The sequence below is a fragment of the Bombyx mori genome, chromosome 16 (assembly GCF_030269925.1).
Source record: "Bombyx mori chromosome 16, ASM3026992v2".
NCBI classification, from domain to species: domain Eukaryota; kingdom Metazoa; phylum Arthropoda; class Insecta; order Lepidoptera; family Bombycidae; genus Bombyx; species Bombyx mori.
Window position 1 is genome coordinate 3,760,774 of NC_085122.1, and position 13,985 is coordinate 3,774,758.

Genomic DNA, 13,985 nt, shown 5'->3' on the forward strand with positions numbered 1-13,985 from the left:
GTAACACGAAACAAATAATGTTTTGTCGGATCCTACAGATCCACTCTCGGTGCTTTTAGGCTCTTCAAGCACCGGTCACCGTTCACGTCCAACTCGAACAACGAGCGAACTAACTCATATACACAGCCAGCTACATTTCTCCCCGGATCTTCTTAGTAGGTCGCGATTCCGATCCGATGGTCCGATTCTGCGAAGCACTGCTCTTGTTAAGGATAGTGTTAGAAAATTGTCTAAGGTTGAGCCAGTGAGCTCACGTACCTACCCGTCCGCGCGAAGCTGGAATATTAAGCCCCTGTCTGGCTACCAGAGAATAGGTAGGAAAAAAAATCCTTAAATTGATTGATTGATTGATTCTATGGTTTGGCTGTATAAATTATATATTTATACTATACTAGCCGTACTCGCCCGCTTGGCATTTAAAATTAACATTATTATTTATTGTTATTATTATTAGGGAGTTCAACACTCATATAAATATTAGCCTATCCAGTAAGTACATGTATTTTATACATGGATACCAAGTTTTATGTCAATCGGATGCATGGTTCAGTTGTTATAGCGGAACATCCGTAAAAATTACTGTAGGTTTATATATTAGTATAGATTTCAGAGAAATGTAACCGGTAAAACGAATTACAAAATAATAATAAAAAAAAAACATTTTATAACATATTTCATGTTTACTCTTCGGCCGGTTTTCCTTTCTTCATATAAAATACATTCCGTTTTTTATGTAAATAAATATACACACTACATATATTTAATAATTGTAGATTTTTGTAAACTCGACACTGGCAACATTACCGTCGCAATAAGTCCATTGCCACACTTAAAAAAAGCAGAAGAAGAATAAAAATATACAGTACTAATAAATATATTTTTTTTATTATTTTTTTATAGCTTAGATGGCTGGACGAGCTCTCAGCCTACCTGGTGTAAAGTGGTTACTGGAGCCCATAGAAATCCACAATGTAAATGCGCCACCCACCTTGAGATATAAGTTCTAAGGTCTCAAGTATAGTTACAACGGCTGCCCCACCCTTCAAGCCGAAACGCATTACTGCTTCACGGCAGAAATAGGCAGGGTGATGGTACCTACCCGTGCGGACTCACAAGAGGTCCTACCACCAGTAAACGGTAAAACTGTATTCGTATCACCGTATCACCATTATAGGTCGCCTAAAGCCTAAAGCGACGTTTTGCACGTTAGAAAGTCAAATTTGATTTTTTCATCACGATCGGCGGGCGTCCCGTCAATGAGACGTGGTACGTTGATACCTCGATAATATGAGCACAGAAAACTAAGGTTGTCGAATACATTCAATAAATAAAAAAAAAACTAGCACTGCATTTCACCTTCAACTACCATGTTCAAGACTACTTAAGTACCGTCGTGAAAAAATAAGCCCTCCTCATCACATTACATCCTAAAATAAGTCTGTTCAAAGTATCATTTCGTTAGTCATTCCACGTTGAAAATTATGAACAATATTTATTTATTTATTTATTTATTTATTTGGGAAACAAACAGTACAATACAAAACATACAATATTTAAAAAATATAGCTAAAACAATAACCAAATATGTTTCCACAATCAAAATCACATATAAGTAGATAGTGAACAAGAAGAGAAATTTAGAAATTTAAATTACAAAAAAAAACAAAAGCAACACAATACGCACATATCATTTTATACATTAACTCACACTATAAAACTACAACACTTATCGGGCCAAATCACCCTATAAACACTCCAAAATAGCTTTTCTATATGCTACAAGTGACAAGTAAAAGATATCAGCATTAGAGAACTTAGCATCATACAACCTACAAGATCTACGGACAAAAGAGTTAGAAGCATATTTCGTTCGAGCCGTGGACATGTGGAAGGTCTGTTTAGAACGCGCGGAAATACGACTACATTTAAATGAAATTTTGGAAAGTAGATAGCTAGAATCAATCTCGTTATTTATTATTTTATATAAAAACATTTGATCCCTCAGTAGCCTGCGATCGACTAGAGAGACAAATTCTGTCGGTTCTGGAGAGTTAAAGCGACGACAATGGTATAAAAGATGCTTAAAAAACTTTTTTTGGACTCTTTCTAGTCGCTGAATATAAATATTATATTGGGGGTTCCATGTGACGGAGCCATATTCCAATATAGACCGTACAAAACTGTTGTACAACAGAATCAAAGTAGATGGTCTTTTAAAGTCTTTACCAACTCTAAGTATGAAGCCTAACATTCGAAAAGCCTTATTTACTATTTCATTAACATGAAAATCAAAAATCAAACTGGAATCCAAATAAATACCCAAATCACGAACAACTGTGGTGCGTACCAAAGTTTGACCATTAATAGAATAGTCATACAAGATATTCGATCTTCCACGTGAGAATGTTATAATAGTACACTTATTAGTATTCACTGTGAGTAAGTTATTTTGACAGTAAACAAATAAGTTGTTCAAATCATCCTGTAATTCCAAACAGTCGTTTAAGGACTTTATAACTTTATATACTTTTTTGTCATCAGCGTACATAATGAATTTGGATTTCATGAAAACATTCGAAACGTCATTGACATATATATTAAATAACATAGGACCGAGATGAGAGCCCTGAGGAACTCCCGAGGGAACAGGTGCAAATGATGAACAAAAACCATTGAAAGTCACAGCCTGACTGCGATCTCTAACATAAGACTCAAGCCATCGCAGCAAATCACCGTGGACCCCAAGTCCATGCAATTTCTCAATCAAGATGTCAAAATTTATTCGATCGAACGCTTTGGAATAATCCGTGTACACCACATCAACCTGATGACCATCCTCCATGGAGCTCAATACATAATCCAAAAACTCACAGAGGTTTGTCTCAGTAGATCTATGGCTTATAAAACCATGCTGTTGCTCTATAATATGAGGCCTAATCAATGGAAATAAAAAATCATAAACTATACGTTCAAACATCTTAGGGATGGCACAAATTTTAGAAATTGGTCTGTAGTTAGCTATGTTATGTTTATCACCGCTCTTAAAGACTGGCACCACGAACGACCGCTTCCAAATACGGGGCATAACACCAGTTGATAATGAGTGATTAAAAAGAAGATGCAAAGGGTAACACAGCTGAGCGTAACATTGTCGCAAAAAAACAGGCGGAATACCATCCGGACCAGCACCCTTGGAAATATCAAGATTTTTTAAATATTGCTTGACTTTACCCACCGAAATAAAAAATGAAGAAATATCTACACAGTTAAGGTCGTAAGAAGCAGGGGTATAACTTAACGATGATGCTGACTGTGTATTGTTAGTTAAAAAGGCAGAACCAAAATGAACATTAAATAAATTACATATTTCAGAACCATCAGATGAGCACCTATCATTTAAGAACAATTCGTTAGGAAAATCTCCAGCACTCCTCTTGGATTTAACAAATCTCCAAAATTGCTTACTGCACTTCAAGATATCATCCTCACACTTTGTTATGTGTGCATTGTAACAGCAAATTTTTAAGGCTTTTTGTCTTTCACGAAGAACAGAAAAACTTGAATAGTCGGCCAATCGACCATAACATTTCCATTTCCTGTGAAATTTTCTTTTTTCTTTAATCAACTTGATTAAAGCAGAGGAGTACCAGTAAGGGAAATTGGAGTTACCTCTTACGACCTTCACAGGCACATTATCAGAAATAATCTTGTCTAAGATTTCATGAAACTTGCCCACGGCCATGTCGACATCTAAATTCATAAAAGATTGTTTCCAATCAATTTTCGAAAGTTCCTCGTTAATAATAGAGTAGTCACTTTTATGGAAAAGCAATATGGACCGGCCAGGAGAACGTAGGGGTCTCACGTCTAACCCCTGAATCTGAATATCTAAGGCTGGATGATGATCATCCTCAGATACAAGAGGAAGGGACGAACGAACAACCTTACAAGCACAATTACTTATTACTAAATCTAAGCATCTTTTATTTATATTAGAAATCGAATTAAATTGTTTAAAACTATTAAAAGCTAAAAAATTAGAAAGACCAAAGACAAGTGAGTCCCACCGATCACCATTCAAGAGTCTAGCAGGTCCATCAACACCGATCAGCTCCCAAGAAGCATTCCTTATATTGAAATCGCCGACGCACAAAAATTCGTCACCGGGATTAGTAATAATTGTGTCAGAAATATCCTCAAAAAAACCAATTTCATCTTCAAACTGAGAGGAACATTGAGGAAAATAGCAACAGTAAAGATGGAGTAGTTTACTAACGTTATTGTGCTTAATATTTATTTTTATCGAAATAATATCAGCTGATCGGTTTCTGTTGGAAGGGAGACAGGTTAAATTAAAAACGGTAATTCCTCTACGCACAGCAATAAGTACCCCGCCACCCAAAGAATCATTTCGAGAGTTATAGTTCCGATCGCAACGGTAAACAACAAAACGCTCATCAAACAACTCTGAGTCATAAATACCCGGCATTAACCATGTCTCACTAAGACATATAATATCATTATCACATAAAATAATGTTTCTATAAAACAAATTAGTTTTACTACGTAAACCACGAACGTTCTGGTAAAAAATCTTTAAATTAGCCATTAGAGAGAGAGAGAAAAAATAGATCATATAAATAATTAACCAACAGTATTAATAGTCCACGGCTCAAACCACAGCATAATAATTGACATGTCAATACATAAGTACCTACACAAACGAGAATATAGATCTCAACATTAATCAAACACCCACCCCAGGAGTAAAAGTTCCAAACGAACAAAATAAAAAATTCTCCAATGCTAAACAATAAGTATGTTGCTATATCATAACAAGCCTTACATAATGTTATCCAATGAATATTCAATAAATAATATAACGAAAAATTATTTATATAATATGGGTTAATATGCTGTAAAAATTAAAACTATATTAAATTCAACGTTACGGGCTTGAGATTTGCATAATAATATTTCTTGTATGTCGACATTATCAAACTTATTAATATTAATATTTGATATATAGGTAATGCGTCATTCGACTTCAGCGTAAATATCGTTGTCCACTGCGTAGATGACAGGAATGAAAAGAGGAACATGTTTTGAGCAAAAGTGCTCCGTAAAGGTTACGACCCTCAGCACTGAGGAACACGTTGCAAGGAGGAAGAGGATTTTTCAATTAGCTTTTACCCGTATCTTAAATTTTGCCGCTTTTGGAAATTTGAGCACTATCCGCTAGCCCATAGGCAGGGACGTCTTAAATTAGTCTGGGGCCCTTGGGCACACAAGAGTTTGAGGCCCTTTTGGAAAGTAAAAAAAGCGAATTATAATAACATTTTTTTACTGAGTATGAAAATTTATTATAGGTAATCAAATAAAGTATGATATAATATGTCATTAATGATATTAGAATGCTGCTGGTTTTTAGATGCGTTCGGAAATATTATTGATTAGTACAGCAGGAACAGGCGCAGTCATCGATATAATGGCGTAGTATATGGCTTGTAAATGCCTTGTAAAGATTACTGATTTGTGAAAAAAGTGTAATGCGCCCGACAAAAATGTTTTGAGAATAAATGTGTGAGAGAAATTGTCGGTCCTTAGGGGTCCCCTGAGAAAGGGGGCCCTGGGCACGGGCCCCGTGTGCCCTTATGGTAAAGACGGTATTGCCCATAGGCTGAGGTCGAAGATGGCTGTGCCCAACTCTAAACATGAAAACGTGACTGTTTCGCGCACCACTGAACCGTAGGTACGTTTAAAACGTGTTATATTATATAGTACAAGCTTCAAAATTTGATTAAGCTATAAAATTTGCGGCACACGACGTCTGACTCCTTCATTATCGAAGCCATTCTTATGCCATTCTAAATGTGCGTAGTTTCTAATGAGCTTATTTTTTTTTTTTCCTACCTATTCGCTGATAGCTTATGAGGCTATTCCAGCTACGGAGTCAACCTGAGATAATTTTCTAACACTAGCCCTAGCAAGAGCAGTGCTTCGCAGAATCTACCACAGGATCGGAATCGCGACCCACTTTGAAGGTCCGCCGCGAAACTCAGTGGGCTGTGTCTGTGAGTTAGTTCGTCGTCGAGCCCTTCGTCGCAAGCGACGGGTTCGACGAGCAGGGTGACCGGTGCTTGAGGGTCCTAAAAGCACCGAGAGTGGATCCGGGGGATCCGACAAGACATATTTCGGGCGATGGCGGCTTTGCGTTGCCCCGTTGCGGTCGGATAAGTTCTTATTACGTCAATCCGCACGTGTTTTCTTCCAAAGATTGCTTGCTAGATCTGAACACCGGCGCATTGGTTCGACACGAATACACAAGTTATCTTCTCCTCTAGGCCACGACGATTTATTCCATTAGTCCTGCCTTTAGTTCTCATTTTCGGCACTGGTGGTTGGGTGTGTTGCACCGATGAACGCGCTGGGCTACTACCGGCTCCCCTATTTATGATGTGAAGTAATAACGGGCGGCGGTGACGCAAACGACTGTTATTAATACTGTTACGCCGGTAAGAGTAACGCTATCTTTCGCCGAATAGTCGAACGAATATCGAAGGATCTAGTAGCACCTAGAACGCTCGAGAAGTATAGCGCCATCTATTGTCAGATAGCGGAAACTACTACTAGAGATGTGTGGAATATTCCCAATAATTCTAGGGATGAGGTATCGGCTATAAAATCGTTGTAGAGATGGCACGTAGTCAGCCAGTAATCGGAACTACTCGAAGCGAAACAGCGAACGGATCACCCGAAGCGAAACCAAAGAAGCGAATTGAGAGTTTTAAGGTGTTTGTGAAGTGTTCAAGTGTTCTAAGGGTTAAATTATTATTTTTTGCTCTTGTAATCAGACGATCATACGGCCCACCTGATGGTGAGTGGTTACCGTCGCCCATGGACTTCAGAAATGCCAGGGGCAGAGCCAAGCCGCTGCCTAAAGTGTTACACACAGTTACAAATTAACAGTGTTAACTTGTAATTCGGTTGAATTTTATTAATCCCGAGCCCCAGCGCGTAACAATACAATCTGAAATTTCATTTTGAGTTCGACAACACAAGGACTAGACTTTTAATGTCTATAGGCACATATATATGGTAACATCGGCGAGATTTGATAATCACAAAGACATCAAAATAGAAATTTAAATAAACAAAATTTATTTTTGCCCTTTAAAAACATGTATATTTTTTATTTATAATGTAATAATATATTTTTGGTTAATTCTGTACTCGTTAACAAAATAACAATACTGATCCAATAAAATAACAATGTCCGTTGATAGGGGAGATAATAGTACTTATTTCTGTTTTGCCTAGAAATTAATAAGTCCATTATTTTCAATTGTAGCCTTGGATGTGTGCGTTACTTACCTCGCTCTGTCTTAATTTATTTATTACAGTAATTATGATTTATACTAAGTATTTTTAATACCCGAACCGTGTGTATTCAATGTTACTTAGACAATGCGAAAAAATATATTTACATTTCAACTACGCAAAATTAACTTATATACATTAAATTATAAGCAATGAATATTTATATTTCGTAGTTCAATTATTATTATTTACGAAATGTAAAGAAAAAATTTGAACAAGCGGCATTTATTCAATCCGACGCAACCTTCAGAATGTTTATGAGTTTAGTTTGGTGCGACCATTAAGTTTTCATAAAAAAAAACATGCTTAATAATTTTATGTTCTTTGAAATGTAACAGAAGTTACGCTTGAATATATAATTCGAATATATAATTCGGAAGTTGAATATATAATTCGGAGAACAAACATTCTCAATTTAAATGATTTGATTCTGTATTATGTACGTAGCTGCATAGCCGTGATCTTCAATTCGCGGGCCACAATAAAATTTTAAATTATATTTTACTGTGTTACATGAATTATCGAACAAATGTGTTAGCAACGTCGTCAAGTTTGAGCCCCGTGAGCTCATCTACTCGCACGGAGAATCTAGTATAACCCCTCGAGGTTACCAGAGCACAGGCAGGAAAAAAACGGACGAATAAGCTTCCTTCGCTTAACAATATGTAGTATTATGATTAAGCGCAGGTAAGTATCACAATCGATTTCTACAAAAATTTAATTATTCAATGTTATCCTCTTGTGAGTCCGCACGGGTATATACCACCACCCCGCCTATTTCGGCCGTGAAGCAGTAATGCGTTTCGGTTTGATTTGTGGGGCAGCCGTTATAACTATACTGAGACCTTAGAACTTACATCTCAAGGTGGGTGGGGCATTTACGTTGTAGATGTCTATGGGCTCCAGTTATCACTATTTTTTTTTTACTTTAATTACTTTATCTACTGTTACCGAGCAACACTTCCGGCCTCAAATAATAAATTATTTACGAACCAAGGAAATATATAGAACTTATTATTGTCTTATAATATAATTAGTAATTTCATAATCAAGTAAATAGTTCATTCATATTTCTTTATACTTATATTTTATTGGCGCCTTCCGCTTGATAGCTTCCGGCGCAATAAACCTTACGGCGCAATAAGTCTTAATGTTATTTATGTTACATAATTCGATATTATTAAATAATAATTGTACGTAAATAATCAGCAGAATAATTAAGATGAACAATGTTTAATATTACCTACTAAGTTTGTATTAAAATAGGTCAAGATGATTGTATAAATACCGGCGGTTAGCATATCTCTGTTGCATTCGTATTCTACCCACCGTAACGTGTACAAAAGAGAATATATTATTTCGTATGGATGTAAATTGTCTCAATTGTCGCCGCCACCCTGAGGATCCGTTTATACTACTTTATTTTACTTTATCAACTGAAATAACATCGTGACGTATTCATAAATTAATAATACAACCTTGAGTTACTTAAGTGAAATGCGCTCGGTAATCTTTTTTTTTAACTGAACCAAGCGAAATAAAATTACTGAACCAAGCGAAATAAAATTACTGAGAAAAAAGCTCCAACGAAACATAATTAACGAATACAGTAGGGGATTTTTGGCGGGAACGCGAAGAGCAATGTTTTTTTAATTATTTCATTTTGTTAACTTAGTGTTTCTGCTGGTTTAAATGTTTAATAACGGTGGCTATTGACTGTTTAGCGCTGTGAGAGTGCACAAATGTGGGGAAATTAAACAAACCCACTGGACGTGAGCTTTCGGGCTTTTCCAGAAAGTCCACTGAATTCTTTTTCATTTCAATTTCATCTCAATTGACTAAAGTCACATATTCATCAACTTCATTACATTTCGCTTTATGTAACAAAATATGGATATATGTATTTAATAATTGATGATTTCTATCAGATACATGACACCGAAACTTTGTAAATATAGCTTTTATAGTGCTTTACGGCAGAAATAGGCAGGGTGGTGGTAGCTATCCGTGCGAGCCTACAACATGCCCTAACACCATCATCATCATCATTATCGTCATTCTTTCCTATTACCCTCTGCTGGGGTGTAGGGCTCGAATCAAATCCATCCATTTACAACGGTATGCCTAAGACACGAGTATTTATAATTTTTGCGGGCTTAATTTTTATTACATGATGCTATTAATTCATTGTGGGAAACGTTCGTGAACATTTTGTCAAGTATGTATGTGTTTCTTTAGAATAATTGGTACCTGCCTTCGGGACTCGGACAGTTGTATGGCTCAAAATGAATGCGCTGGGGTCTTGTCGTCGTCAAGATAAGTCGTCGTGCCCTAAAGGAGACCTCATCATAGTAGGTTGCTCTTGGCAGAGCATTCGTGGTCATGTGGAGTCCTTGTTTATTAAAGCCTTGACAGATGTCTTCATAGTTTGCGAACTGAAGCTTGGCGCACGCAGTCGTTAATTGGGGTTTCAGTCAGGTCTTTCACCTGATCAGTTCAGCGCATGGAGATTCGTCCACGAGATCTCTTACCATTGACAAAGGAGATCTAAAGAAAATCATTCAGAAACTGGAGAATGAACTATGGGAAAATGACATAGTAATGGAAAATGAAATGGAAAATTGGATCATAAAAGACAGATATACCAGCGACGAAAATTCAAGCACGTGTAGCAATGCTCATTAACAAGCATATTTTTTTATGATTTTCATTTATAAAATGTTACTTTAAAATAAAACGACAATATATATTTTTTAACTGTAATAAAAAATTACCCGAAAAATAATAATTGTAAAAACAATAAAAAAAAAACAAAAATCCGTCTGACGATGTAGCACTCGACAGAAACCTCGTCGCGAACAACAAATGTATAGATTGAATATTTTAATACATATTTGACCGTTGTTCAAATTATAGTCTCAAAAAATTTCTGGAATGGGTACTCAACCAGTACCGTAACGGGTAATGCTATGGCGTACGACAATACGACGGTTGCTATCCAATCGACCGTCTGAAATAGAAGATGATTGTTTTATTTTTCACATTTTTCACATTTCTGGTGGTAGGACCTTTTCTGAGTCCGCGCGGGTAGGTACCACCACCCTGCCTATTTCTGCCGTGAAGCAGTAACGCGTTTCGGTTTGAAAGGTGGGGCAGCCGTTGTAACTATACTGAGACCTTAGAACTTATATCTCAAGGTGGGTGGCGCATTTACGTTGTAGATGTTTATGGGCTCCGGTAACCACTTAACACCAGGTGGGCTGTGAGCTCGTCCACCCATCTAAGCAATAAAAAAAAATCTTCAATACTGCTAACGGAGTAGCGTGTAGGACTGTAGAGGTAGGCACTACCATTCTGCCTATTAATGCCGCAGCAAATGAAGTTACTGTACACCCGATTACCGAGTTATAATTTCCAAATGGTTCCTTACACGGAATAGTTAAATAAGGTTGGAAAGGCCTTTGCTCTAATTTTGTATTAGAACCAGTGTCGCCGCTTCATCCCCACTATTTTAATTTCTACACATATACACACTGTGATTACAAGTATTTCGCACACAACAAAAACACCCACACATAAATCTCAGGACAGATATTCGTTCGCAAACTAGCACAAAACACCCGTAGACATACACACTCACACACGCAAAAAGGCAATAAAAATGTTCATACACGCTAGTGCTTGATAAAATCGATAATCTTTGTCGATAAATTATCTGATGAATGAATGGAGAAAATGAAACATGGAATAAATATTGAAAAAAAAAACTATTTTACTTTTATTAATTACAAATAGTCACTGTCCCTGGAATAAAACGTATTTGTTAAGCAGTTGGCGCTTGCTATTAATTGCGAATGAATTTTTCAAAATTAAGTGTATTCTGATTTTTTTATGGTAAAATCATTTTCAGTAAAATGTTTAGAGTAGTAGTAGTAAATAGTACTCGTCTTTGTCTCCAGTTACCTCTACCTGTCACGTCAATCCATTGTTCGCTGGCGTTAGGTTCTTTAGGAAACCTAAAATTTTTAATTAACTGCATAAGTCAAATAGCATTTTACTTAGATTTTAATACGTCTAAGACAATATAGTAAATACCCGTAAATGAAAGGTCTACATGTCCCTTTATATTATACCTTCACATTAATTCAATGATAATAATTCAATAATAATAATACATATTTATTTTACTCAAAATACGTCTCACTAAGAATATACTAGGTATCATTAATTAAATATAAAATAATGCAAAAAATATCCATGTCAAATATAAATATAGTCGAGAATTCTGTCAATGATTTTATTTCACCACATGGTCACCTCACTATCGACAACTGCACCACGGCCAATCAGGGCAAACGCCGAAATTTCAAAGATTGAAGTGTAGAGAACGCAATGCATGTAGTACATTGGAAGCTGACTTGGTCATTGCGTTCATTGGGCGAGTACACATCGCGCAATGTATGCTATTTATAACTTGCTGCAATAATATTGTTAATGTTTGGAATTTCATAATGCTCAGTATATTTTTATGTTTTAGACAAATAATATTGTAATTAAATGGTAATTTCGACTTACCGATCGAAAGATATACCTCCTCGCTCTATACTTGAGGTCTGATTTTTTGTTTTACAAATTATAATTGCACAACACGGCACTATAAAGCGGAGATCTGTTCGCCCAAGTAGTCCGAAGCGCACTAAACGCGGTGAATGAAAGAATCGGTCGAGTTATGTTTGTACAAACATTACTGTGGCACGCTTGCCCCGCCTACGTTACCATTCCAACTTTATTTATCTATTCCGTGGTTCCTTAATTAGACCCTAGTTTGTTGACAAAGTTTAGTCTAAATGATAGAGAAGATGTTTAGTGTATTTTTCACATTATCTTTATTTTTCATTCCTTAGGTGGCTGGACGAGCTCACGGCCCACCTGGTGTTAAGTGGCTACCGGAGGCCATAGACAACGCAAATGTCGCCGCCCTCCTTGAGATATAAGGTCGAAGGTCTCAGTATAGTTACAATGGCTGCTCCGCCCTTCAAGCCGAAACGCTTTACGGCTTCACGGTAAAATAGGCGGGACAGTGGTACCTACCCGTGCGGACTCACAATAGGTCCTACTATTAACACTATTGATGATAGGGTTACTATAATGTAATCATTGTAGCTATTTTCGCCGCGACTTATGGTGTTGTCTATTCTCGAGTTAATTTTCCTAGTGGTTCATTGTTTTCGCACCGGTTTGTTAATAATGTCCAGTTTTCGGTAGGCAGCGGCTTTGCCCCTGGCATTGCTGAAGTCCATGGGCGACGGTAACCACTCACCATCAGGTGGGCCGTATGCTCGTCTGCCTACAAGGGCAATAAAAAGAAAAGTTTAGATTCCGAAAATCGGTACGTGTTTCGTTTACTTACCATCTCGATATCGGATATCTCATATACGTATGGCTTCGCGGCTATAATACATCCGACGCACCAATGGCACAGCATCACGCAGAGTGACATTCTTCCAAGGGCCTGCCATCCGCTCCATGCGAAGAACCGTCTTTGCGGACCTGTTTTATTAGCATTTATAATTATAATAATAATGCCCGTATAGTTCGCTGGTTTCTCTCCCAATAGTCCCTAACGCTCCCGCCGATTGCTGCCCACCTCGCCGGAGTGTGTCCTGCCGTCTGTACAGGCGAGGCAGTGTTTAATACACATAATAATAATAGTAAAACCCTTTATTGAGAGGCAAAAGGATATTGACAAATAATAAACTCAAATTAACGATTCTGCCGAGTTGATGACATCGACAACTTCGTCTGTTTGCCCAACTCTGGCAATTAGCATTTATTAGGACTCTAATCCCTGGTGTTAAGCAGTTACTGGAGCCCATAGACGTCTACAACGTAAATGCGCCACCCACCTTGAGATATAAGTTTTAACATCTCAAGTAAAGTTACAACGGCTACCCCACCCTTCAAACCGAAACGTATTACTGCTTCACGGCAGAAATAGGCAGGGTGGTGGTACCTAACTGCGCGAACACACAAGAGGTCCTACCACCAGTAAAATCGTGATTTTGAAGTGCTCAAGAGCGGTATTTTCCGTGATTTCCGCAATTTGGTATTTTGCGTTGTAGATGGTGGTATTTTGGGTTGTAGATGGTGCTCTTTTAGGTCGTTCTTTCTCCATTCGACAAGAACAGTGACCAGTGAACAGTGAACAGTGAGTGTGGATCGACCGAATCCGAAAGGACATATCTAGAGCAACGACGACTGTTTGTTGTCCCATCGTCTGGGTCTGGTATAAAATTTGAGGAGGCCACGATTAGAGACTTATGGCGTCACGTCGCTTTCTCGAAGAAGCGTTCTGACGCTATCTTCAGACACTTGGCGATTCTAATTCAAGGTCTTCCTCGTGAATACTAATCGTCACATACCTCTTCAACGGCTGTCATTCAGGAACGCGATTGAATAGCCTGGAGTGTGTTAATATGGGTTCGGGCAGCACGAGCGAACACTACACTTGCATCAGTCAACAGATGCGTGTGCAAATAGTTTAGATTGTCACCTTGTTACGAAGAGACAGTTTACTTCGATTGCAGATTATTGGATAGAGTTGA

At 37.5% G+C, this 13,985-nt stretch overlaps 1 protein-coding gene across 1 annotated transcript in view; it reads right to left on the reverse strand.

Moving 5' to 3' along the window:
- Positions 1 to 10,125: 10,125 nt before the first annotated feature.
- Positions 10,126 to 13,985, reverse strand: part of LOC101741819 (nose resistant to fluoxetine protein 6) — a 35,745-nt gene continuing 31,885 nt past the window's right edge. The window contains exons 11-12 of the mRNA XM_012692674.4: positions 12,791 to 12,930; positions 10,126 to 10,390 (exon numbers count right to left, since the gene is read on the reverse strand). Coding sequence (XP_012548128.1) covers positions 10,286 to 10,390; positions 12,791 to 12,930 — 245 coding nt within the window. The 3' untranslated portion in view covers positions 10,126 to 10,285. The remainder of the gene's footprint in view (positions 10,391 to 12,790; positions 12,931 to 13,985) is intronic.